This window comes from Psammomys obesus, unplaced genomic scaffold, assembly GCF_907164565.1.
Source record: "Psammomys obesus unplaced genomic scaffold, mPsaObe1.curated_primary_1811, whole genome shotgun sequence".
Lineage (NCBI taxonomy): Eukaryota > Metazoa > Chordata > Mammalia > Rodentia > Muridae > Psammomys > Psammomys obesus.
The window spans coordinates 9331478-9355838 of record NW_026596120.1 but is presented as its reverse complement, the minus strand read 5'-3'; the positions used below and the strand labels follow the sequence as shown (position 1 = coordinate 9355838).

The window sequence follows — 24361 nt, the reverse complement described above, 5'->3', positions numbered from 1 at the left end:
CGTGTTCCCTGTGTTTTAGAGGGGTCTCTTTTTACAACTTATACATTTTTTTGAGCTCATGGCTTTTGTTTTTAATAAAGAACAATAACAGTATGGGCAAACACCTTCTATAGTTTTACTGTTTCACTTTCTGGTCTGGGCTCTGGAGCATGCTTACATATGAACAGAGAATGGACTCAGTCTCCAGCAACAGCAAACAAGCGTGTGCATGGGTGTGTCTGTGTGTGTGTCCTTCCTCCCAATTCTGAGGTCAGATTTGCTGTTTGTTGGACCTGTAGTAGTTTGTAAACTTATTTTCTATATTGAAACATCTGCAGCTTTGACTGACTTTAAGACGGCAGCTCCAAGAAGGTGAAAGTCAAAGATGGTTATTGAACATTCTTACACTATAGGGGACAAAGAGCAAGACGGGCTGAGAAAGGCTCCCAGTCCTCTGCCTGCAGTGGAGTACTGACAGCTGAGTTAAAGTCGGAGCACCTGCAGCCTCCTAGAGCAGCTTAGGTAGCATCCAGTGAGGAAATGTGGTGGATGAACCCAAAGGGTCAGACTAATTTTGTATATTGGGAAACAAACAAACAAACAAACAAACCTTTCTCCTGATCCAGAAGGGAGAAAAATGCTACAAAAATATTGTTGGACCAGTTGGCAGAATTGAAGTATAGAATTTATGTTGGGAAAAGTGTTGTTTTAATTTAGTGCTAACTTTTCTGCATTTAGTAGCTATATTGTGCTTGTCGAAGGATGTTTTGTTCTCAGGAAACATGCTGAACTATTGGGGGTTAAGGGCATCAAGTCTGTAGTCTTCAAATGGCAAAATAAAATTAATAATGTGAATTAATTGCATAGACTAAGAAATAGGATAATGCCACCATGGCAGTTGTTTGAAATGCCATATTTTGAATACATGTTCTTCAAAGATGTCATCTTGAAAGGCAGTGAATTCGTTAAGAGCCTTCTAGACACCAAGTGGCATATGCCTTTCAGTAGTCATTAGTAGTAAGTCTCAATCCTGGAAAGTCTGGAGTTTTGAGAACTCTCTAGACACCCATTTTCAGCGAGATATTTGAGCTATAGTCAGTAGTTAGGCTGCCTGCCATGGGCACGAGATGTGACATGACCAGTTGTGCTGTGTACACATCATGGACAATTAGTGCTGAGAATAGATCTGAAACTCGGGTTCTCCAGTGTGTTTGGCATGAAGAGAACAAGAGTAAGGAAGTAGACAGTGCCGTTGTAAGAGTCTGTGGGGAGACATGCCTGAGGGTGCACGGAAGAGAGAGAAACAGACACAGAGGAAGGGAGGGAAGGGCAGAAGGAAAAAGGGAGGGTGGGAGAGGGAGATTGTCTTCTTCAAGGTAACTTATGGTTCAATCGTTCCTGCTTTGTGAAAGCTGCTTATAATTGAGTAAGATGGGGAAGAGATTATTCAGTGATGGTTTACAAATCTGACATGGATTTTGTTGTAATTTATTTATTATTCTGTCTTGTTCTTCCTTTTTTGACCAGCCAATTTTGGAATCAGGAGCTGTAGAACTGCTTTGTGGATTGACACAGAGTGAAAATCCTGCTCTACGTGTGAATGGGATTTGGGCTTTAATGGTATGTTTCACCCTTTAAATGTCACAATTTACAAGAAAAATAGAGGCATTATCAACGTTATAACTATGGCATATGTTCTGGAATTTTCTTTTTTAAAAACTAGCTAACATGCCAGGTATGGTGGCACACGCCTGTAATCCCAGCACTCGGAGGCAGAGGCAGGTGGTTCTCTGTGAGTTTGAGTCCAGAATGGTCTACAAAGTGAGTACAGGACAGCCAAGGCTACACAGAGAAACCCTATCTCAAAAACAAAATTAATCAGTCAATAAAGCTAGCTGACATAGTCCAGTTTTCTCATGACCTATGGCGTGAAAGAGTCTGTGTTTATCTTTCAGGTTTATTTGTAAGAGTTGTTTGGTCATATAGCATACCCTCATCTGGGAACAGATATGTGTGCTTCTGAATACACTACTAGTCATAGACAGCTGCTTATTTTATGCTTGCATGGAGTGATATTCTTTTCCTTCTTAACAGTTAGTAGACCAAGGCATGGAATGATTGTTGTTCTAGCTGACACATAAAATTTCATGTTTATGGTTTACGTGTTTTAAAAGAAGATCTGAAGTAGCTGAATTGTGCTAATGTAAGCATCACTCATGTAGTTAGCGTATTTTGTAATATAATTACCTTGCCAAATACTTAGTAATTGAATAGTTTCTAGTCAACGTAGTAAGTTTCTTAAATTGAGATCAGAACCATTTTCTCGAGATCGTTAAGGTAAACTTCATTGACTTTTGAAAAGGAGTAAATCTGTATGGAGTTTCAAAAACGTACTTAGGGTATTTACAGTTTAATTGATGCATATTAGAACAAAACTCGGGGCTTTAGGTTTGTAACTGCTATTTTAAAAACAATGTTTTATCACATTTAGTTAGTAGGGGTGTGTACACACATCCCAGAGGTGAGAGGACAACCTTTGGGGGAGGGTCAGTTCTCTCCATCCACCTTATGAGTTCAGGGGCTCCAGCTCAGGCCATGAGGTCTGTGTCTTTACTTAACTTAACCCTTTCAGTGGTCCCGTGCTGGTTCTTGTAATGTATTTACCTTCCTGGTAGGAAAGTAGGACACGTGAGTGATGGAAATATACTCTAATGCCATCCAAGCCTGAACTCATCTCCCTGCTCCGTAGTGTATCTGCTGAGTTACTGACCTGAACTTGGGGACAGAAATAATAATCTAATAAAACACTAAATCTGATCATGTCTTAGTGATTTTTTTCCTTAGCACAGCTTGTAGCTCTTCTTGGAATGCTCCCAGGCTTTTTAAAGTTTCTCCTGCCATCTCTCACCTTACCTCCTGTTCAGGACTGCTCTGCCAGTGTCAGTTTCCTTTACACTGCAGTCTCAGGAACCCTGCAATAGGAGCGCTTACTCAGAAGCCTGTGTTGTCTACACATACGTGACCCACTCCCGGATCTTTCACTCAGATAGCCTTAGGGACTTGAGTTGGGGGCTTCCTGAGATGCAGGTTTGTTGGTAAACATCAAATGAGTCATCTCATTCTGCCGTCTATCTTATTCTAATCAGTCTCCGTATCACCGGTTTCTTGTGACCTATGTTCACAAACATAAAGCTGCGAGAGAGTGCCTTGGCCTGGGTCTCTGGCTAGGAGTGTTCTCTTGACTGCCATTGTCCTGTTGAGAACCTTGCTCTGTTATAGGTCTTAGATGCCTAAATAAAATGACTAGACGGCAATAACTACATATAAACCACCAAGCTATAAGAAATTTTTACAGCAAATGTTTATGAATTGTTACTTGGCATCTGCTTTTTTTTTTTTTTTTTTTTTTTTTCTTTAGACATAGAGCTTGGAGTAAACTGGGCTAATCCATTATATGAATTAGGAAGTAAGTAGAAACAAAGTAGCGTCTGACCACTTGAGCTGCTAATAGCCCAGGGATACTCCCCACCTACTTTGTTTCCTGTGTGGTAGGGTGTGCCATTGCAACACTAGCATAAAATATGTAAAACTCTTCTCAAAGGTCATAGTGGGTTTGCTTTGTTCAAATGCCCATGTCCATAAGTGACTGTATTCCAGGTGGTTACTCATGCTCTCTAAAGGTGATGAAAAGAAATCAGAAACATAGTATGACTAATCCAACTTCTTTGAATGATCAGGGTTCTATTAAAATAAAATTTAATGCAGTGACTGTAGATATGATTCTTGTAATTTCTTTAATCCTTTCAGAATATGGCATTTCAGGCCGAACAAAAAATAAAAGCAGATATTTTACGAAGCTTGAGTACTGAACAGCTATTCCGGTTATTGTCAGATTCAGATTTGAACGTGCTGATGAAGACATTGGGACTTCTTAGAAATCTCCTCTCCACTCGGCCTGTGAGTAACACCCCTAGGGTTCCATATTAGCTTGCTCTGCACTGCTCAGCATCTTGAGTGTGAGCAAAGTGCTGTCCGTTCCAGAGAATCAAGCTCGCATAGCAGCCTGTCCTACACGTGTACACTGGGGGCCGCCACGCTGTCTAACCCGAGGCCTGCCACCACTGCCTGAATGCTGGGTGTGCCTCTATCCAGGGCTGGCTGTATACCTCCCTCAACTTGTCACTATTCGTACCTGGTTTGCTGAACAAAGTGGGCCATCTCATCTGCCCAAATCATTGTCTCTGAGGCCTGTCTGTTTCTCATTTGAAATTTCCTCTCAGTATTATTCCACAGACACTATCCATCCGTACTTACATATCGATGTCATTGTGGAAAGAAATGGGTGCGTGAAAGAGTCTGAGAGGCTCAGCTTTGCTAGTGGGGTCGCTGTGGACATTCGTCATCAGTGGCTCGCAGGTAGATAGAGAATGCCAGCCCCTTCTCTGCCTTACTTGTCCTTTCAGTCATCCTTACCACATTTCTACCCTAAGATCATATTAATGAGTCACGTCACAGTTTCCATGTCTCTTGCTCTTCTTCTTCATTCATTTTGTGCTTCTTGATTCTCAGTGTTTTTAGTTCTCTTTATCGTATACATACACCCACACACGCATGCACGTGTACACGTACATACACAGCGAGGCTGCTTCAAAATACACTAAACACCGGTCTTTGGAATCTGTTTCTGTATGCTGTATTGTTCTGTTTGAAGCAGTTGTATATTGTGTACCCTTGCAGAACTTTCTCTGTTGGGTGTGGTGGTACTGACCTTTAATCCCAGTATTTGGGCAGTGCATCAAGAACTCAAGGTCTTGATCAGCTGCATAGACTAAAACTAAAGTGAAAGAAATGGAGGCCTCCTGTGGTCCCTTTCTTTGTTTCCCAGGTGTAATTGTGGCTTTCCCATTGTTTTACAGCATATAGATAAGATAATGAGTACCCACGGGAAGCAGATCATGCAGGCTGTCACTCTGATTCTGGAAGGGGAGCACAGCATTGAGGTCAAAGAGCAGGTATGTGTTGTGGAGAGCCTTCTAGGTATAAATACAAAGGTCGAGCTTTCAGGTTTCTGAAATATGTCTTGGAGAGGAGAAGCTCCTTCAAGTGACTCCTTCAGAGGAAGACATGAGCAGAGCCTAGTTCTCGGTTGTGTCAGATGCCGTATGCACTGTCCCTGCCTCTGCAGGAACAGCCTCCTTTTAGCACCAGTCTGAATGATAGCCTTCCCTCTCACTATACTCGAAACTCAGATTCCCGCACCTCCCTGATTAGATAATCCCTTATTCTAAGGACAGTTTTGGTTTCTTTACTCTTGGGCATCTTTTGTTCTTGGTTGGCATTTTAAATGCTTATTTTCTATAGGACACACTTAGGGAAGGTATAAAAGTATGGCAGCTACATTTTCAGGGAATAAGTTGGGAGTCACTTTCTGTATTTTCTAAAATTTATCATAGAAGTTGGATACATTTTATTTTACCTCAAAAATAAAGCTCACCTGCCAAGATGTTAACAGAGTCAGATTTACTGCTAATGTTTGCTTTCCTGATGTAGTTGTTTGCTAAAGAGCTCTGTTCATGTTCTGAATTCATTGAGCTGTACACTCGTGTATCTGTGTGCACACATGCACGTGAATACACACATAAATAATATTATGTATGTTAGTGTGTGAGAGCGTGAGAGACAAAAATTTGCCCAACGTCATTATGGAGAATTGACTTATCCTTTGTGTTCCTGACTTAGAGCCTTCCTGGACATCATAGAGCTTAGGACTCGAGAGCTGGACTTGAGTTTAATTACAAGAAAAAGAGTTGACTAAGTAATTTTAAGACAAATGTCCTAGGTGATTTAAGATTAAGAAGTAAACTTTTCATGAGCAGTACCTTAACACTGAAAAGATGTAATCTAAGCATCATTGGAACTAGTTGAAATGAAAGCCATCACTGGGGTACAAGACTGAAGATGCACTATTCAAAAGAAATTGCTACTTGGAAAATGTACAGACGTATTCTGTCTGTAGAGACAGCTCACCTGGGTAAAACTCCACCAGTCTGACAAAAGCAAGGCATAAAGGCCAAGCAGGACTTAGATATGGGCAAAACAATCGACAATAGTGTGTTTTCACAGGACACTCAAAGAATTTGGAGATGACCCGGAAGTGGGTGTGGATAGAAGGCTTAAGCTTAGTTGCTGGCTGGAAGTTCAGTCCTCCTCTAAAGCATCTAGTAAGTTATTTTTATGGGGGCATGCAGTAAGCTGAATATATTTGCAGTATATGTAAGTGCGTATAAGTTTTCACAGGTACATTTACCCATGAAGCAGCCGCTGCAATCCAGGTATATATTGCGAGGGATATTATAGTCAGGGAATATACCTGTTGTTGCCCTGTGGTTGGAAAGAAGACAAGTGTGTTCATTCATTTCACCCTTCATCAATCGGACGCTGGAGTGTAGCAGGCAAAATAAGTAAGATACACGTATTGGAAAGGATGAAGCAGAACTGTTTCCCAGACACGAAGAGTTGTGTAGAAAATAACGTCCACTCATTTAAAAGAAAAAATCTATAACTAAATTAAGCAAAGTGACAAAATAGAAAAATTAGTTATATTCATAAATAGGCAGTGTGGGAATATTAATAGTACTAAAAAAAAAAAAACCCAGCATTTTCAGTAACTTGAAAAAAACTAAGTACTTAGATTTATTTCATAAGGTCTGTGTACTAAAAGTTATAAGACTCTGATAGCAATAAAATTAACTAAGAGCTAAATAAACAAAGATATAAAATGTTTACAATGTCAGCTCTCCCTAAATGGTTTACAGACAACATAATGCCAATCAGGATCCCAGGATAAATATTAATTTAGTTATAAATTACTAAAGTCTCTGGAAAGTAAAAGGAACTAGAACTTGTGTCCAAGAGATACAAGAAGATTTCAAACAAAAGAAAAAAACAACTGACAACAGATGTTCCACAATAAAATATCACTGCAGATTCTGTAGAATGGAAAGCTTTTAGAAAAACAGGATATATTTTCCCCTTTTGTGTGTGTGTGTGTGTGTGTGTGTGTGTGTGGTGGGGGTTGAGGAGTGGGCATGTTTTTTAGAACAGAGGACATCTTGCAGGAGTCAGTTCTCTCCTTCCACCATGCAGGTTCCAGGGTTCTTGGTGGCCAGTACTTTTACCTACTGAGCCATGTCACCAGCTTAGCATTTTTAAATGGCCGCTTTTAAAATTGCTAGCAAGAATGCAGTGGAGTGCAAGATGATACACTTTGAAAAATATTACGATATTTTTGTTACAAGGTTAACTTACACAGTCACCCTCAGTATTCTTGGTGATTGGTCTCTCCTTTGCATAAAAATGCCAAAGTCTTCAGCCTTCTGTCCCAGATTTAAAATGAATGACTATAGTACTTGTATGTAGTCTACACACATGTTCCTGTATACTCTAATCTCTGCATTATTTCTTTTGTTTAATAATGTAAATGCTGTGTAAATGATCATAATACTGTGTTGTTTAAGAAATAATGATCAGAAAATGTATATACACTCACTACAAAACACTTTCCCCCTGAATTTTTCTGTCTGTGGATGTGGAATCCATAATACAGATGTCCAGTTGTTGTTTCCTCACATCTCCCTAGTCCTCTCCTGGGTAAGAGTCCATATATAAAGTGAAAACATTTTCACAAAAATCCTGTCAATATTTGTAAGAATTATTCATTGTCACCCAAAACTAGAAACAGACCAAATGACACTCAAGTGAAGAATGACTAAACTATGGAAATGTGATTAGCAATGGGGGTGGAGGAATAACACAACGGACAAGTTTTGATGCATTCCAGAGCGTGGGCGAATCTTAGGTGCATTGTGCCCTGTGAAAGAAGACAGGTTCAACAACCAGCCAGCCGGCTGGTCTGTTCATAGAGCAAGTTAGAGCAAGTTATAAAAGACAACAATGAAAAGAAAGCAAATCCAAGGCATGCCAAGTTCAAAGAGAAACAATGGTAGAATTACTCCGTGTGTAAGGGTTTTAAGAGTCTTCTCACACTGAAGTCATACAAAACTTTTAACTTTATTTTATGTGTGTGTGTGTTTTGCTGTGCCGTGTGTGCGGGGGAGTGTGTGTTTGCTACATGCATGGCTGGTGTTGAAATCAAGCTGCAGACCCTTTAGGACATATGAGGTCTTGGCCTGAGTAAGAAAAGTTTCTTCCTTAGCTTAATTACTTAAGTCTTACAAAGGAAAAGGCTTAGACTGGAAGAAGGGAGTCTGGGCCCCATCCTCAGCTCTCATACTGCCCTGTGATCCCTGTGCTTCAGGGTCATGTTGCTTCCTCCCAGAAGCTTCTGGCCTTGAGAGTACCCAACAAATTTTGTTTTCTTGGTTCCATTTTGCTTCAGTGAAATGTAGTTGTTTATGTAACTGTGTCAAAGTCAGGATGTGTGTCTTATTCTCACCTCACTGGGATGCCCTGTAGAAGATGGGCTTGTGTTACACTCCATCTGTCATTGTCTTGATTTCCCTGCTGACGTCCTTTTCTCCTTAGTCCTGGCTGCAGAAATGAAGCATCTGGTAAGACTGGTCTCCTGCTAAGCAGAAACTCTAGTTGCCAGTGCCTTTCAAGATGTACTGTCCCACCAGCTGGCATAGGCTCCCTTCAGTCTCTTCATCAGGCCAGCTCGGACCAGGCTCCTTTACACTTATCTTTTTCTGTCCCTCAAAAAGCATTAGCATGTTCTAATTGCAGCAACCAGTGTAGTTTGTAGACAGGTTCAGTCATGAGCTTGGGAGTAAGCTGCAGATGGAGGCCTAGGGAAGGGAGGAGAGTTGCAGCTCCTAGGCAGCTTCCAGCGAAGAGGCTGCATCTTCAAAGAAAGCAGAGGTCTGTCATAGAACCTTCTCTTAGAAATGAGTTTCTAAATTTACTGTCTTATTAGGAGGAGCTCAGTGGTACCAGGATCTAACCCAGGCTCTTGTGTATGCTAGTCAGTAACAGTAATGTGGTGCTGTAGCAGCCTTTACATGGCTTAAAGCCCAGCAAGAAACCACTGAAGTGATTGAGTTCTTGTTTGCATAAGAGACTTTTCTTGGATGTGGTTACTTTGTTTGGTAGTAATGACAGGAGATGAGAATCAGGACATTGATAGAACCCATGAGAAACTGCACCTTCAGATGAGAAATGTCGCATGATCTTCTGGGAATTTTTTTTTTTAAAGTGTTATCGTATTTTATTTATATGAGTATTTTGTCTGAATGTGTGTATATATACTATTGTGGATCTGGTGCCCACAGAGGTCAGAAGTGGGCATCAGATTCTTTGAGCTGGGGTTATGGGTAGTTGTGAGCCATCATGTGGGTGCTGGGAACCAGACCTAGGTCCTCTACAAGAGCAGTGTGTTTTCTTAACTACTGGACTATCTCCTTAGCCCCTGAGGGAGCTTTCTTGATCAGTGGCTTTTTGTTCTTTTCCAGACACTGTGCATCCTAGCCAACATTGCAGACGGGACAACAGCAAAAGAACTTATTATGACCAATGATGACATCCTGCAGAAAATCAAATATTATATGGTAAGCCTCAGTCTCTCTTATGTAGTGTTCAAAGGGCTGTAGCATTGTAGTTCCACTGCAGAAGAAGAATGTTAACTACTCTGTAGCAAATTCAGAGTTTGTGTTTAGGTTTTTTTAAAAAAAACAAACAACAACAACAAAAAAACTCTTTTATTTACATTCCTTTTATCTTTTTCTCCCTACTCCACCCTAAACCCTTTCAACACTCCAACACCAGGTAAGAGAGAGAAAGGGTTAGTGGGAGAGGGGACACAGTTTTCTTTCTTAGCTGCTTTCTGCTGGTTAGGGTTGTCGGGTTCCTTGGAGCCAGTCCAGTCCTCATTTCAGAAGATCTCCAACTCCTTGGCTCACAACAGCAACCAAGAGCAGCAAGGGGGAAGCAGTGCAGCCTTGTTCTTTCTCCGATCATCTCAGTCTCTGCCAGAGTCCTCAGATTTAAACTATCTGCAGCTGGCAAAGAGCTCCTCTCAGAGCCGGCATGAGGCAGATAGTCTGCTGCTGTGGACCGTCTAAATCAGTCCCACATCCCACACTTGGGACCAAAACAAAAACATATTTATATCCACAACAAGTTTGTATCCTGAAGTAGGAAAAGCAAAGCGAACCGCTAGAAATGTGCTGTGAGTGCTGTTAACTCTGCCACCCAGAGGACCAGGGTCCTCTGCCTCTTACTGAAGATGTGATTAAGCTCTTGGCTCTTCTAAGTCCTGTCTCCCTCAGATCTCTCAGTCCCATGGTGGTAAGTCCTCTAGCCACGTGGTTCCTTACTCCCTTGACATGTTTACTTCCAAACACAGCCTGCCACCTACTGCTATGTCATGTCGTCATCAAGGAAAACTGCCAGTTTAGCACCAAAATCTGATGCTAAACACCCCCATCGTTTTTTTTTTTGTTGTTGTTTTGTTTTGTTTTGTCCATTTTCACAACAGCATTCTAACCATGAAGGACATCTCCCCACCTCCTTCCTCCAGCAAAGGTGTCTTCTCTTTGCTGGACAAATTCATAGTTAATAATTGCAGAGAAAGACACAGATCAAAGCTGTATGATTCATTTTTTTACCAATCCTGTCTTGTGTCCTTCACTGATTTTCTAGTAAGCTATGCCTCCTTTCTCCCCAAAATAGGTTCATACTTTCTCCTTGATCTTTTAAACTTGACTCTTCAGTTCCTATCAATTTGTGTCATGCCCACACTCCAGCTCTTTTGAGTTAATCCTTGGCCTGGTAAATAGTCTGTGGCCTGACTCACAGTATCCCTGAGTCATTTCACTCCCCTTCCCTTTGTTCACTACATGGCTCTCTTCTAGCCACGTTCTTTCCTGCCTCAGGTCCTTTATCTGTTCTGATTTCTACACCTGGGACACTTCTTTGCCCCACTCCTCATAAGTTCAGATCCCAGCTGAACTTATAGTTCGTCTCTGAGCCCCTCTTGTGTGAGTTTATAACACTGTTTTCTTCAGAGCAGTTCAGTCGATCTAGTGATGCATCTGTGTGTGTGTCTACTGACTCTGTCAAAGCAAGGATTGAGTAAGTTATGTGCACAGTTTTACCACCTTTACAGTACCCAAATACCTACTCTGTGTTTGTTGAGTAAAAACCTACAACTTGATCTGGTAATTCCCTTGTCTTTTCATTACACATAGCGTCTTCGGTCTTTTGAAGGTTCCTTTAGTGATAGGCCATCTCCAGTGCATATGCCCCTGGGCTCACTCTGCAGCACTGGAAGGACTGACTTCACCTCCTTTGTTCTCTGAGTGGTCAAGGCATACCCCAGTTTCCCTGACCTACTTCATCAGATTTAGATGGCTTTGTCCTCATCACTCAGCTGTACCTGTTCTAGTGAAGATCACTGGTGATCTCTGTGGTGCTCAATCTGAAAGCTGTTTCCTTCCTCATACTCCCTACTGAGAGCTGACTTGAACACAGCTGGCTGTTTCGTCCTGGAAACATCTCTTCCTCTTGGCTTTCCTGACACCGTACCCCTGACCATCCCCTCTCCTATCTGCTCTCCTCCTGGTTGCTGGTCTGCAGCTTTAGTTGCATAGTAGAGCTTCCTAGGGAGCTTTCACAGTTTGCTGTATCCTTACCCTCTCAAGATTCTAATCTAATAAAAACATCTGGGATATGACTCAGTTACCCAGATTTTTGAAGTTATTCTTATGAGTGAGATGGAGGAAAGCCATTGGCCTACCAGACTCTCATCAATGCCATGGTTTCTTTTTCCGTCTCTATGAGTACTTTTTAAAGATGTAGCTGAGGCCTGGACCTCCTCCCTTCAGGACTCTGGATTTGGTGCCCTCCAGCTTACCCAACATCTTCTCCTGCTGGCTGGTGACCTCTGGGGGCTGCCGTTTCTAGGTCGGTGTCTCCTCCTCTGCCATCTACTCCAGTGCTCAAGTCAGGTGCAACTTTGATTTTTCCAGTCCTAACTACAAAATCCAGTTTTGAATCTTTTCACATCTTCCTGTTGCCCCCACTGGAGTCCATGCCAGTGCATCTCCTGTCTGATCATCTGTCTCCTAACGGTAGCCTCCAGAGTGACACTCCAGTTCTCCCACCCAAAATGAACCTCTACGACTGTGGGTCAGATCCTGTGCCTTTAAATCCTTCAGAGGCTTCTTCTGAATGCAGAGTGAAACCCACTTGTCTAGCCTACAAGGGCCCCACATCCTTTGAACATCCACCTGTCTGATCCCCTCAAGAAGTTTTCTTTTTAAAGCGCATAGCCCCGTGATTTTTATACCTCCAGCTCCCTCCTTTTCTTTAAGTCTCTATTTAAATGTTTCCTCTTTCAAGATCTTCTGTGTACACTCAACTATGTTAAGTTCCTACCACTCCAGCTAACCTTTGTTATTGAATAAGTGACAAATTAATTTTTTAGTAGTAAGTACTATGTTATAAGATCATTTGCTTGGTTTACTCATCGTTAGTCTGAGGCCGGGCGCAGGTGACAGGTTTTACTCTCTTTTGGCTTAGTGAACCTAAGCCAGATCTTTAAAACCATTGACAGGCAAAAGGAGAACCACTCACCAAAAGTTCTAGTGGAGGAAGGCTCGCCCAGTTCTTTGTCTTGTCTTTGTAGACGTGTAGTCCTGACTGCAGGGATAACTACGTTCGTTAGCCTTCCAGCAGTCTTTGAACAGATCCTGCACTTGGTGTTCCTTTGGGTGTGCGTTAATTATTTAAGGCCTTTATTTTTTAATTTCTTTCTTTAATTTTATGTGTATGTGTGTGATTGGTGTCAGTGTATGCACCACACTTGTGCCTGGTGCCCTCAGAGTCAGAAGGGGGCATTGGATCCCCTGGAACTGAGGTTCTAGCCTGTTGTGAACTGCCATGTGGGTACTGGGATCAAATCTGAGTCATCTGGAAGAACAGCAAATGCTCTTAACTGCTGAGCCATCTCTCCAGCCGTCATTTAAGATGCCATATAAAATGGACAAGTATGGAAGTAATCTAAAGGTTGCTTACTGTTTATTGAGTCATCTTTCATTTAGGAGAAAGCATTCTATAGGGATAAATAACCTGAAGGTTGCACTTGCAGTACTTAATGGAAAATAAGTAGGAATCATGTGTTAGAATATGAGGTGCCTTAGTCACAGTTGTGACATTTGATAAGCCTGGTAGCAATTTAATCTAGTGCTTTGGGTTATTCTTACAGAAATGAGAATAATTTTATTATTCTAGAAGCCAAAAGGATTCTGTCATTCTTATTTTCAGCAAGTAGTATCAGGAGAGTAAACTATAAAGTGTGCTTGAATGTGTTTGTTCGTGAACCTCCTGACCATGGCTTCATTTTCTATGCCAGAGGAGTTATTGGACTACTTGAGCAAGGTAGTAGCTGAAGAGCTAATAAGTAGTCCGCTTCTAGTTCGTCACTGCCAGTGACTGAGAGTGATGGGCTAGTTGACAGTGTGGAGCTGTTAGGTACCTTGGTTTCAGGAAATTGTTAAATCACAAACTTCTTACCTGTAGCCTCAGAGCTATTTTGTTTGGCCACTGGATGCTTTTTACATTTTTATTGTCTTTTGGTAAGGGCTGCACTCCTCTCTTGGCCACATTTCCACCATTCTCCATTACCTTTAGCCTGACCTACACTCTATTTGATATTAACTTTATAACTCCTCAGGTTTGTAACCTCTGGTTCAGAACTGTAGGCTCTTACAGTTACCTATGGTATGTCACGAGAAAAATGATGTGCAGTCAGATTGCCCTATTCTGATTTTTATTCCTTTTCTACATCTATAGGGTCATTCACATGTCAAACTTCAGCTTGCCGCTATGTTTTGTATATCAAACCTCATATGGAATGAAGAGGAAGGTAAGATATTGGTGAGGTTTGTTCCAAAGAAAATTTGGATGGACATTTTTATATAGGGAAAGCAGAAGTGCCTTTGGAGTCCTGGGTGGAAGCCTCACACACTTGGAACTAGCTGGTTTCTGATGTTACAGAATCATCTTGCCGTGAGAATCAGTAGGGTTAACCTAAGTCAGCCAGATACTTAATTAATGTTGAGTTGTGCCCCACCTCCATACTTGAAGCTATCCGATACTACATTACAAAGGGTGAGCATAAGGAGGAAGCCCCAGTCCCTCCTTACCTGTGAGGGAGCTGAGGAAAAGGATGCGGAGTTGTCCTTAAAGAAGGTGAGAGAAGAGAGTGGTGGAGGGTAGGCCTTTCATTTTTAGTGGAAGACATGCACATTTGTGAACTATCCAGATAGCACGATGGCAGAAGGGCACACGGAGAGGTGGTGCAGGGACCAGTCGGTGATGAGCCTTCTTGGGTGAAAGGTTGTCACCTAAGCTGTGTGTTCACTTTTGACACCAGGCTTTTTACATCGGAGGTGGGCTCCAGGCATAGACAGTTCTTCATGCTTCATGTTTCTCTTTATGTAACCAAGTAGGAATCAGACTTCAGAGAGCACTGGGTCTCTCTCCAGGTTGGCTCTATTAAAATCACCTGGGAAAGCCTGCAAGTACAGTTTTGGGAGCCTGCCCCTAGAGAGTCTGGGCCACTGGGCCACGCATTCATTGGGGAAGAAACTCCAGGGAGGTTCATGTACTTTGCATTCAGAACATTACAGAGCCAAGTGGAAGGAGGCAAAACCAGATGTAACCCACAGGCTCTGGTACCAAGGGTTGCATGTGACTCAGGACATCAAAACCTGGCTTCAGGTCAGTCATCTGATTGGAAGATGAAACAGCAGTATGAGTTCAGAAATGCCACGTGTCCTAACACAGAGGCAACAAGTGCTGGGAGGGTCAAGGAGTAGAAAACCCAGAATAGGAAAAGCGTGGCCTGCCAGAGACTATTGCTTTGTCCTTAAAGAGTGAAAAAGCCTAGTGACACAGGGTCTTGTGCCAGGCCGAAGAGTGTGATCCTGATTCCAAAGTCGGTGCAAGAATTAATTTTTCAGCAGAACCTAGGGTGGACTTGCAGGAAGGAGGAGGGTTCAAGAGGCAAAGAGGCTGAAAGGAAGTTCAGACATGAAGGGATCCAGCTACACAGTGGTCATAAAAGGGGACAAGGTTGGCCTCAATGCCTGGCAAAGGCGGAGGAGAGCAGTGTCCTGCATCACATTCCCATTGATGTAGTTTCAATCTTGCAGGTTCACAGGAACGCCAGGATAAATTGCGAGACATGGGCATTGTAGATATTCTGCACAAACTAAGTCAGTCGCCAGACTCAAACCTCTGTGACAAGTGAGTATGGACATAAAAGGGCCATGCTGTGGGCCGTCGTTGGCTCTGTCGTGAAAGGTCTGAGCTGATTTTATTAACCTGTTCCGCCAGCCTTCTAAGTTTTAGATCGCTGTGCTTCATTCCTAACTGCGTGACCCAGATGTGGCATTTATTTTTACATCTGTTTATTTTATGTATGTCTAAGGGTGGGTGTGTGTGCACATGGCTCATGTATGGAAGTCAGAAGACGATTGTCTGGTTCTCTTCTTGCACCATGTGGGTGTGGAAGGTGGTCAAATCACATCGTGCTTGTCAGCAAGCACCTTTACCCACTAAGTCATCTCCCTAGCGCCCAGCAGTGACATTCGAGATGTAAACAGTCATCTTATTCTGAATGAATGTGAGTTTGGGCCATCTTAGTGGCTATCTGAAGAGCATCCAGAGGTTGCTCCCTTACATTCCCTTGACCATTAAAATAGAAATTCGTGTGGTACTTCAGGGAAGCACAGAGACCCAATAGTGAAATACTCATTGGCTCAGAGCCTCACTGAGCTCTACCTTAATGCCATTGAAAAAGGGAGCCCTTGTCGTATGGAACTCATCACTCCTAGGAGGGGCCAGACGTACAGTCAGAGATCCAGCCAACCTCAAAATAACCTTCCTACCCCCCTCTCCCTGCCCACCAAGATAGGCTTTTCCTGTACTATCTAACAACAGCCTTCACACCCCTGCTCACTTCTGAAAATAACAGCAGGGAACATACTCTACATGTTAAGATAGTGCAAAAGCCCTCTTGCCTTCCTGTTCTGGCTCTTCTTCTCAGTTCCGTGCCTATATCATGCCCACCCCAGAATGCAGCCACACCTGCTTGCTTACAGTGCCATGCCTTCAGGCAGTACACATTCTGTCCCATGTGACTTGCCATCTTAGTTATTTTCCATTTATGTCTCCACTGTTCAATTTTTTTTCAATTGTTTTTAATTACCCTCTCTGTATTGCTGTAACTTCACTAGTTAAGGCATTGGGTATAAAAAGGTGAATAACTTGGTGAAGTCCTTGCCTATGTGCAATTTAAATCCTAGTACAAAAGTCAGACACTAACAAATGTATATATATCAGGTAATGACAGGTACGATAAAGAATAAAGAACATTTCTTTGATACCGTGTAGTCAGAAAAGGCCTGAGGGTGTCACAGCTCATCATAGGTTTGGTTGAAATGAGAGTCCTCTAGTCAGAGGTTAGAGGGAGACTATTCCAGGCAGGGAGCGCAGTTGAAAGGCCCTAAGATCCGGGACTGAATATCATATGCTGAAGAGTAGTAGAGCTGGAGAAAGGTAATGAAGGGACCAGATCTCAGAGAGCTTTGTAGGCCCTTTGTAAGGACTTAGGCTTTTTTATTTGTTGTTCTATCTTTTCCTTTTTTTCTCTTAAGTTTTATTTATGAGTGCTCTATCTATATGCACACCTGCATGCCAGAAAAGGGCACCAGATCTCATTATAGATGATTGTGAGCAACTTTGTGGTTGCTGAGCATTGAACTAAGGACCTCTGGAAGAGCAGACAGTGCTCCTAACCACTGAGTCATCTCTCTAGCCCTTACTCAGGGTTCTAAAAGGAAGTTGTTAGAGAACTTTGAGCAAAGGAAACAGAAGCAGGTCAGCAGGACTGTTGCAGACTTTGTATGGAGCCTTAGAACAAGAGAAAGGGAAGGTGCCTAGGCATATGTAGCCTGTTTTGGCCTTGAACTTGCAATGATCCTCCTGCACCTGCTCCCCCAGTTAGCCATAATCCCCCATGCTGGAATTGCATGCGTGTGCTGCCTCGCCTGGCCTTAATCTATGGTCTTTACAGTAGGGCACAAGAATTGCCTTGTTTAGTTGACAGGCTTTGCTGGGCATTTTGAACACATGAGGGTCTTAATCAAAATAAAAAAGGTGCCTAGGTTTAATCCTGAACATTGGTTAGAGGGCATTGTGTTTACCAAGATGTGGATAAGGGGGAATTAGGTTGGGGTAGACAGAATTGAGTTCTTATTTGGACATGCTGACTCTAGGGTGCCTGTCCTGTTTGATATCTAAGGACTCAGGAAGGTATGACTGGATGAAGATTTGAACGGTGCTCAAAGCTATGGAGCTGGAGTCACTGAAGAAAAATAAGTTGAGAGAGAAGTGCTAAGAACTGAGATTCAGGACCCGCCAACATTTATGACAGATGAAAGAACTCCAACAAGAGAAGCAGGAGGGAGAGCTAGTGGGATAGCAGACATACAGGCATGTCATGAAAGCAAGGAGGGAAATGCTCAGTGGTGGCTGTTCCTGCTTCAGAACTCCCCCTTCTAAGAAGCCACACCTCCTCAGCGACCTTACCAGCACTGCTCTGCTCCCGCAGTATCTGTCTCAGGTGTCAGTTTGTCTAGTAATGGGCTGTTCTAGACTCCCAGAGGATACAGAGCAGGTGGGACTTATGCCTCTTGAATCTTATTGTCCCATGGGTTAGAGAAGATGAGTCTGGGGAATATGTAGGTGCTGATCAGATGAGCCTAGGGCCAAAGGCAAATAGAGCCCAAGCCATGTACGTGCTGCAGGCTGTAGCCTCTGCCTTCCCTTTATAGCTACTGTCTTAAATGCTCTTCTGACTGAGAGCCAGGCTGCTAATTAGGACTTTTGATCAGATTCGCTAGGAAGAGTTCTACTTAAAATTGTCTCTAGGGGGAATCTAGAGTGCAGAGAAAGACCTCAGCATGAACAGAATAGGTTTGGGTTCTGGCCTGTGTTGCTTTAGGCCAAAGTTTATGAGCATGTAAGTGTTTGGTAGTTTCCTCATGCCAACCCCTATTAAAAGAAAAGGTAGCCATATGTGAATGGGTACGCTCCCCTGTGATCTCAATACCCAGGAAGCTAAGAGGAGGATCGTGAGTTTGAGTTCAGCTTGGGCTACAAGCTGGCTTTTGTGGCAAGGCTCTGCCTCAGGAAAGAAAAAGAACCAAGGAGTGAGCCACTCAGGCTGTCTGTCCTTGAAAACCATCCCCTCTGAAAGACTCCTTAGATAAGCACAGTAAACATTCCCTCCGGAGCCTCCAGGTAGTCACACAGCCTGCTAGAGCTAGAAAGATCTAACAATTGGATCATCATTATTTGGGTGGGAGGACCCAGGCTGGCCTGGGACTCGTGATCCTGCTCCTACCTCTGTCTCTCTAGTGCTGTCAGAGATGTGTACCTTTACATGATCTGAATTGGTAGCTTCAAAGACTAACACAAGGTTTTGATTAAGATCCTCATGTGTTCAAAATGCCCAGCAAAGCCTGTCAACTAAACAAGGCAATTCTTGTGCCCTACTGTAAAGACTATAGATTAAGGCCAGGCGGGGCAGCACACGCATGTAATTCCGGCATGGGGGATTATGGCTAACTGGGGGAGCAGGTGCAGGAGGATCATTGCAAGTTCAAGGCCAGCACAGGCTACATAGTGAGCTCTAGGCCACTAGAACCCTCTCTAGACTCCAGAGAGAGAAACTGTCAAACACACACAAAGAGAACCAAACAGAAAACTCTAAAACTATACCCTTGACTTAGGGTGGCAGCTGTAATTGAGTCTAGTTTATCATTGGCTTGATCTAATTAGGATGACTTTCATCAGCAAATAGCAGCTACCAGTTTTAGCATTTTCTTTCTGTAAGCTAGGCACAAAGACTATTTCTAAAGCCGGACTTCCTCTCTTTATCATCTGCCAAACTATAACCTTCATAGTTCTGACTGAGGCATTTGAACCAGGAAGCAGCTTCATCCCACAGGCCCTTCCCCCCCCCCCCCCGGTCCTAGCATCTTTATCCCACAGGCCCTTGGCCCCCCCATGGGCCTCAGCATCTTCACTTGCATCAGCTTCCTAGTGTCTTCCCCTAGTCCTATGCACTATACATACAATCCACACAGCAGTAAGAGTAAGTCGGAGTTCCAGATCCATCTCAACTGTAGGAACACTGTAGACTGTCAGCACATGCCAGGGAATGTGGAATGTCACCAAGCCATAGCAGGCTCAAGGGTAAAAAGAGCTGTCCAAGAGAAGCCAAGAGAGAAAAATGCCTGGTGACCATAAGTCTCTACCCCATAAGGTAGGTGCTCAGCTGGACTCAACCCAGCCCCTTCCCAGCTACCACTGACCACCAGGGTTTCCCCCACAGTGACAGTTGTGAGATGGTGGCTAACAGGAACTTTGTGATTTCAGGGCAAAGACGGCGCTGCAGCAGTACCTGGCATGATGGGAGAGCCCTGGGCACCTTCGATCACCCCACACCTTTTATAAGGAAGTACAGGAGCTAGCCTCATTTGACTCCTTCTATTTGCACACGTCACCTTGGACTGCAGGGAGCTGTTTTGCAAAGCAGTTTAGTAGGCTTAGATCTCAAATTCATCTTGAGACTTTTTTTGAGGTAGTAATTTCCTCAGAGGACTATTGTGTTTTGTTTTGTTTTGTTTTCTGAGCTACCTGGACTCTTTATTAGAACAATCAATAATTTTCCTTTGGACCTTCAATTTTTTGCCTATGCTGCAGCCACTTTGTGAGCAAGAATGATTGTGTGTGTGTGTGCGTGTGTGTGTGAGTTTGTATGTGTGTGCACGAGAGTCAGAATGAATGGCCGTGTGAGTGAGGGATACCTCAGATTTTTCTTTTCTTATTTTGTGTGAAAATCTCTTTTCTACAGATTTTCCAGGGTTTAAGCATTGCTTGCTGTATAAAAAACAAAAACAAACAAAAAAAACTTTACTGAATTATATACAGTTTGAATGAAATGTTATTTTAAAAGCAAAACAATTGTTTAGTGTTCCATAAAAGTTATGTTGAATTTTGGTCAGATGAATATTTGTAAGTAAAAAAAATATATGCATTTCTGAACCTCAACTTACATAGATTTTCTTTATAAAAAAAAACAAACAAAAAGACAAAAAAAAAAAGACAAAGAAAAAGTTGGCTACAGTCTGCCTGAATAACAGGTGCTGTACATGGTGCTGTGCGGATAGTAAGCTAGCATCTTACTGCCATCAATATTAGCAGGTACAAAGCCTTTGCGGGTTTTTGGGGTTTGTTTGTTTGTTTGTTTTTTCCGGCCTAATCCAATAAGTTCTCAGGCTTCCAAGTCGTAAGGACAGCGGAGTAGAGCAAAGTGAGGAAATAGGATCATTGCAGATTTTTGAAACATCAGAGGGAGATAGAGCTACTGATAGTGGAAGCCTATCAAGGACCAGGTAGGCTGCCTTTGACAGGACTGGGGATCGAAAGCCTCCCAGCATCCCTGAGTCCTGTCATTCGTGTGACAGTATCTGGCAGGGTCTCGAAACAGACCTGGAAAGCAGGTTGCCACTTACTGAAAACAAGCCAGATCACCTGGTGCTTCCTGCAGCAGCATGGGTCACTGTGAGACTAGCTTGTTCTGCCAAGACATCCTAGAAAGAAGTAGCAAGATGAGGCTGTTGCTCAACTGTCCCATCAAAGGCCACACGTTAGCAGAGGATTCCTGGGTGCTGCGCTTTCCTAGAATGAGATAGGAAGTCTTTTCCTGAATGAAGCTAAAATACTTCATGTTGAGAGAAGGGAAGGGAATCACCCCATGATGACCTAAAATGCTTTTTTTCTTTTTTTTTTCTTTTTTTTTTTTTTTTTTTGTGTGTGTGTGTGTGTGTGTCTGCTCCAACTTCTGGTCCCTTCAAAGTAAACTCAACAGAGGTAGAAACAGCCTTCCAGCCTTCCTTTCCCTTTTCCTTTTACTAGAAGAAGATGAGGAGCATGGCAGGCAGGATGTGAGGTCTGTGGTCCAGAAGCGTGCAGTGTGTGCAGCTGTTGGCGCCCACACCCTCCCTTCCACCAGCCACTCCTGGTAGTGCTGCTCCCTCACTAGCCTGCACCTTCCTTGGAAGACTTAAGTATGGTTGATTGCAAACGAATGTTTTTAAGTGTATTTAATGCAATGTTTCCTGTTCTCCTTATGACCACCCAAGATGCAAACACAGAGATTTCCAAGTTGTTTTTTCCAGAACCTCACTGATTTTAAAAGCTGTCACAACAGAACTTGGGTTCTGTGCAGATGTCAGAGTGCTAATGTGAGAAAACTAGCTTAAGGAAAGCCTAGTTTACTGGGAATGAAGCCTTCTCAGGGCCCACTCTTTGTCACTCCTGGTGCTGAGACTGCGCCATCCCATAGCATTTGTAACAAGATACTGCAGCGTCAGTTTTAGAAAGTACCAGTAAATGTAAAGAAACCAATAACACGTTGCCGAGACAATCGTGAACCCAAATAGCATGAGAGGGCTGAAGATGCCGTGAACTCTGTGGGTAAAACTTGCCTGTGGGCATAAGCAATGGTGACGTAAAAAGTGCTTTACCATGATTAACTTTTTGATTTGAATGAAGGGAAATGTATTTATTAAAACAAAGCTGTTTGCTGCTTTATGCAGGTGCAGTGTTTGCTCAGCAAGGAAGTGGGGAGGATGGGACATGGTCTTATGTCTACACCCAAGTTCTTAATGAAGCTTCTCGCTCTAATACTGCATTCTGTTTCTCCTTTTGTGCCCTGATTGTAACCCAAATTTTATGAACTAGAAAAGAATGTCCAATTTAATAAGTTGCATTTTTTTCCTTAAGCACTTTATTCAGAACAATATATGTTCTTCTGGTAGTGTTTGGATAATATGATTTTAACACATGCTAATAAAAGCCAAGAAAAGTCATGGCAACTTCTTAAAAGGAGTCTGTTTTCCAAGTGAGTGGAGCATTAGGAAATGGCAGAAGATCATGTGGCCTGGCTTCTAGATGCTGTGATTTGTGGTATGTGAAGGACTATGAGGTGGTTTTGCATCGCAGAGTGGAGGTCAGTACCTCAAGCCAGCCGTGGTTCTCAGAGGCACCTGCAGTAGTCCCAGGGCTCCTTTCTCTGGCCTCAGACTCCTTTCTCCTGCTCTCTAGAGAGCCTGCAGACTACAGGTACCCCTTCCCAACCTCAAGACCAACCCCCAACCTGCTATGCTGTGTTTTTCTCTTCACCGGCCCCTCTGAACCACCATTGCTACCACCTACTAAAGTCAGACTGAGTTTGACAAGTGACCAACCACTTTCCTTCTGCAGGGACACAGGTGTTCCTCATTTCATTCCTGTGCTACCTTCTGAACTAAACCTCATCACAGCTCCCAGTTCAAGGCCTCGCTGGAAACAGAAAGCCAGGGATACCTGCTCCAGAGCATGAGGACAGAGGACGACAATGGGGTGGGTGTTGAGGGAATTTTGATGGCAGGGTTCTCTGGGGAACACAGAGTGACTGTAGGTGGATGGCCAGTCATCTCCCTTCTCGAAACTTTCCTAGGGAACATGTGCAAGGCTTGAGGAAGGGGACATTATCACTCCAGGTCTTGGCATAGACCCAGCAGAGGGGGTCCCGGCACCTGAAAATTGGGGTGGGTCTGCTGCCCTTCCCTGCCCCTGATATTCATCTCTCAGAGAATCATGAGCAGAGGCTCGTTTGTTTCTCCCTAGTAGAGTTTTTCTTCAAGTCTTGTCCTCAAGGAGAGCTGAGGGAGCTGTGAGGACTGCGGTGCAGCTGGCAGAGCCACCCACTGTCTCTGCAGCTCCAGGTGTCTGCTTCCGAGTTGCCAGGCAGCAACGCTGGAGGGCAGGCCACGGCCAGCCCTTAGCATCAAGCTGCCCCTCTGCCCCCTCACATTGGACATTTGAACAGAGGAACGGAGATCTCAAAGCCCTATCCAGAAGCTGCCTTTTGGCTGATTTCTCTTAGGGGTGCCAGGCCAAGGAAGGGTGGCCTGATCTTAGCCACTCACTGGAGCCCCTTCCCAAACTCCATTCTTAAGCCAAGGATCTTAGGGATTCTTCAAAGCAGTGCAATGCTGAGCCCAAAGCATCCTCAAGACCAAAGCAGTAGAGGTGCGTGTCCCCGTGACAGTGCTGTGCCCTCACTGCACAGCCTCATCCTCCCAGCTGCCCCCTGGGAAAGGCTCACATTGTCGCTAACACAAACATCTCACCCTCAGGCCCAGTTCCCAACCCACTCTTCCTTCTTTCCCCTGCTTGTAGAGGCCTCCATTGCTCCAGCTCTCCTCTTGCCAGAGATAAGCCCCCGGCATCCTGACTTTGGGGAGATGAGGTAGCTGTCAGTTGAATGCACACACTCCTATAGTTTGGAGCTTTATCAATGCTTATGTCAAAGCTGTAGCATGGTAGGCCTCTAGAGCCCATGCACACAATGGCCCACAGTGCTTTATGTGCCTGGAGTTTGGAATAGTAGATCCTAACTGCTGAGTCCACAGTGTTATGAGGGAGCCCAGGACAGAGCCTGCAGAGTATAATGTGGGTATACATCAGAGGTGAACTAAGGTCATAGAACTTTATGCCTTGTCTCACACCTTTCCTACCTTCAGGCAGCCTGGCCGGCCTTTTCCGCTCCTACACTATGGCCAATGGAGGTCTTAGGTCAGGTAGACAGAACATGATGCCCACAGTGAAGAGCTGGCATCTGAGAGCTAACTACCTACCGAGAGCCTACAACCACAGAGTGAGCTCCTAGAGAAGACCAGCAAGGGGGTGTTGGCATTTTCCTCATGGTATGGAAGAACTCAGCCTTTCCTCAGAGTGGGGTGTGCCTGGGTTTTGCCAACTCAGAACGCAAGAGCAAGGCAATCGTGGGTTGCCACGCATGTGCCGTAACATCACAGGGTTCTACTTCTTACTCAAATCTTATATCCCTCAAAAGAAGGGGCAGCTCTGCCAGCAACTCAGTGAAAACTTAAGGCTGTCTGGCCCCACGGGAGCACATGATCAGGTCTTAAGACTGGGCTTTAGCCGCATCAGAAGCCAAACGGAGTGCACCGTCCGTGGCTGCCCTTGCGACCTGAGGTGACGTGGGCAGTGCCATACCAAAGCCTGTTCGCTGTGTTCTGTGTCAGTTTGTGGCATAACTATCAACCTAACTTCAAATCCTCAAGTTACTAAATTGGGACTGCTGAGATGGCCCAGCAAGTCAAGAAAGGCTCCTGATGCCACGCTTGATGACTTCCAGATACCCAGATGCTAGAAGGAGACCATTGTACGTTATCAGCTGATACACACACAAATAATGGATGTTTTTTTAGGCTAC

At 43.7% G+C, this 24361-nt stretch overlaps 1 protein-coding gene across 4 annotated transcripts in view; it reads left to right on the top strand.

The window, feature by feature from the left end:
* Armc8 (armadillo repeat containing 8) overlaps positions 1–21947 on the top strand; it is a 91495-nt gene extending 69548 nt beyond the window's left edge. For all 4 annotated transcript variants that reach the window (XM_055629691.1, XM_055629689.1, XM_055629688.1 and 1 more), the window contains 7 exons: positions 1507–1599; positions 3787–3936; positions 4896–4991; positions 9450–9545; positions 13792–13864; positions 15156–15249; positions 19450–21947. In XM_055629691.1, the coding sequence (XP_055485666.1) occupies positions 1507–1599; positions 3787–3936; positions 4896–4991; positions 9450–9545; positions 13792–13864; positions 15156–15249; positions 19450–19483 (636 nt within the window). In that variant the 3' untranslated portion in view covers positions 19484–21947. The remainder of the gene's footprint in view (positions 1–1506; positions 1600–3786; positions 3937–4895; positions 4992–9449; positions 9546–13791; positions 13865–15155; positions 15250–19449) is intronic.
* The last annotated feature ends 2414 nt before the right edge of the window (positions 21948–24361 follow it).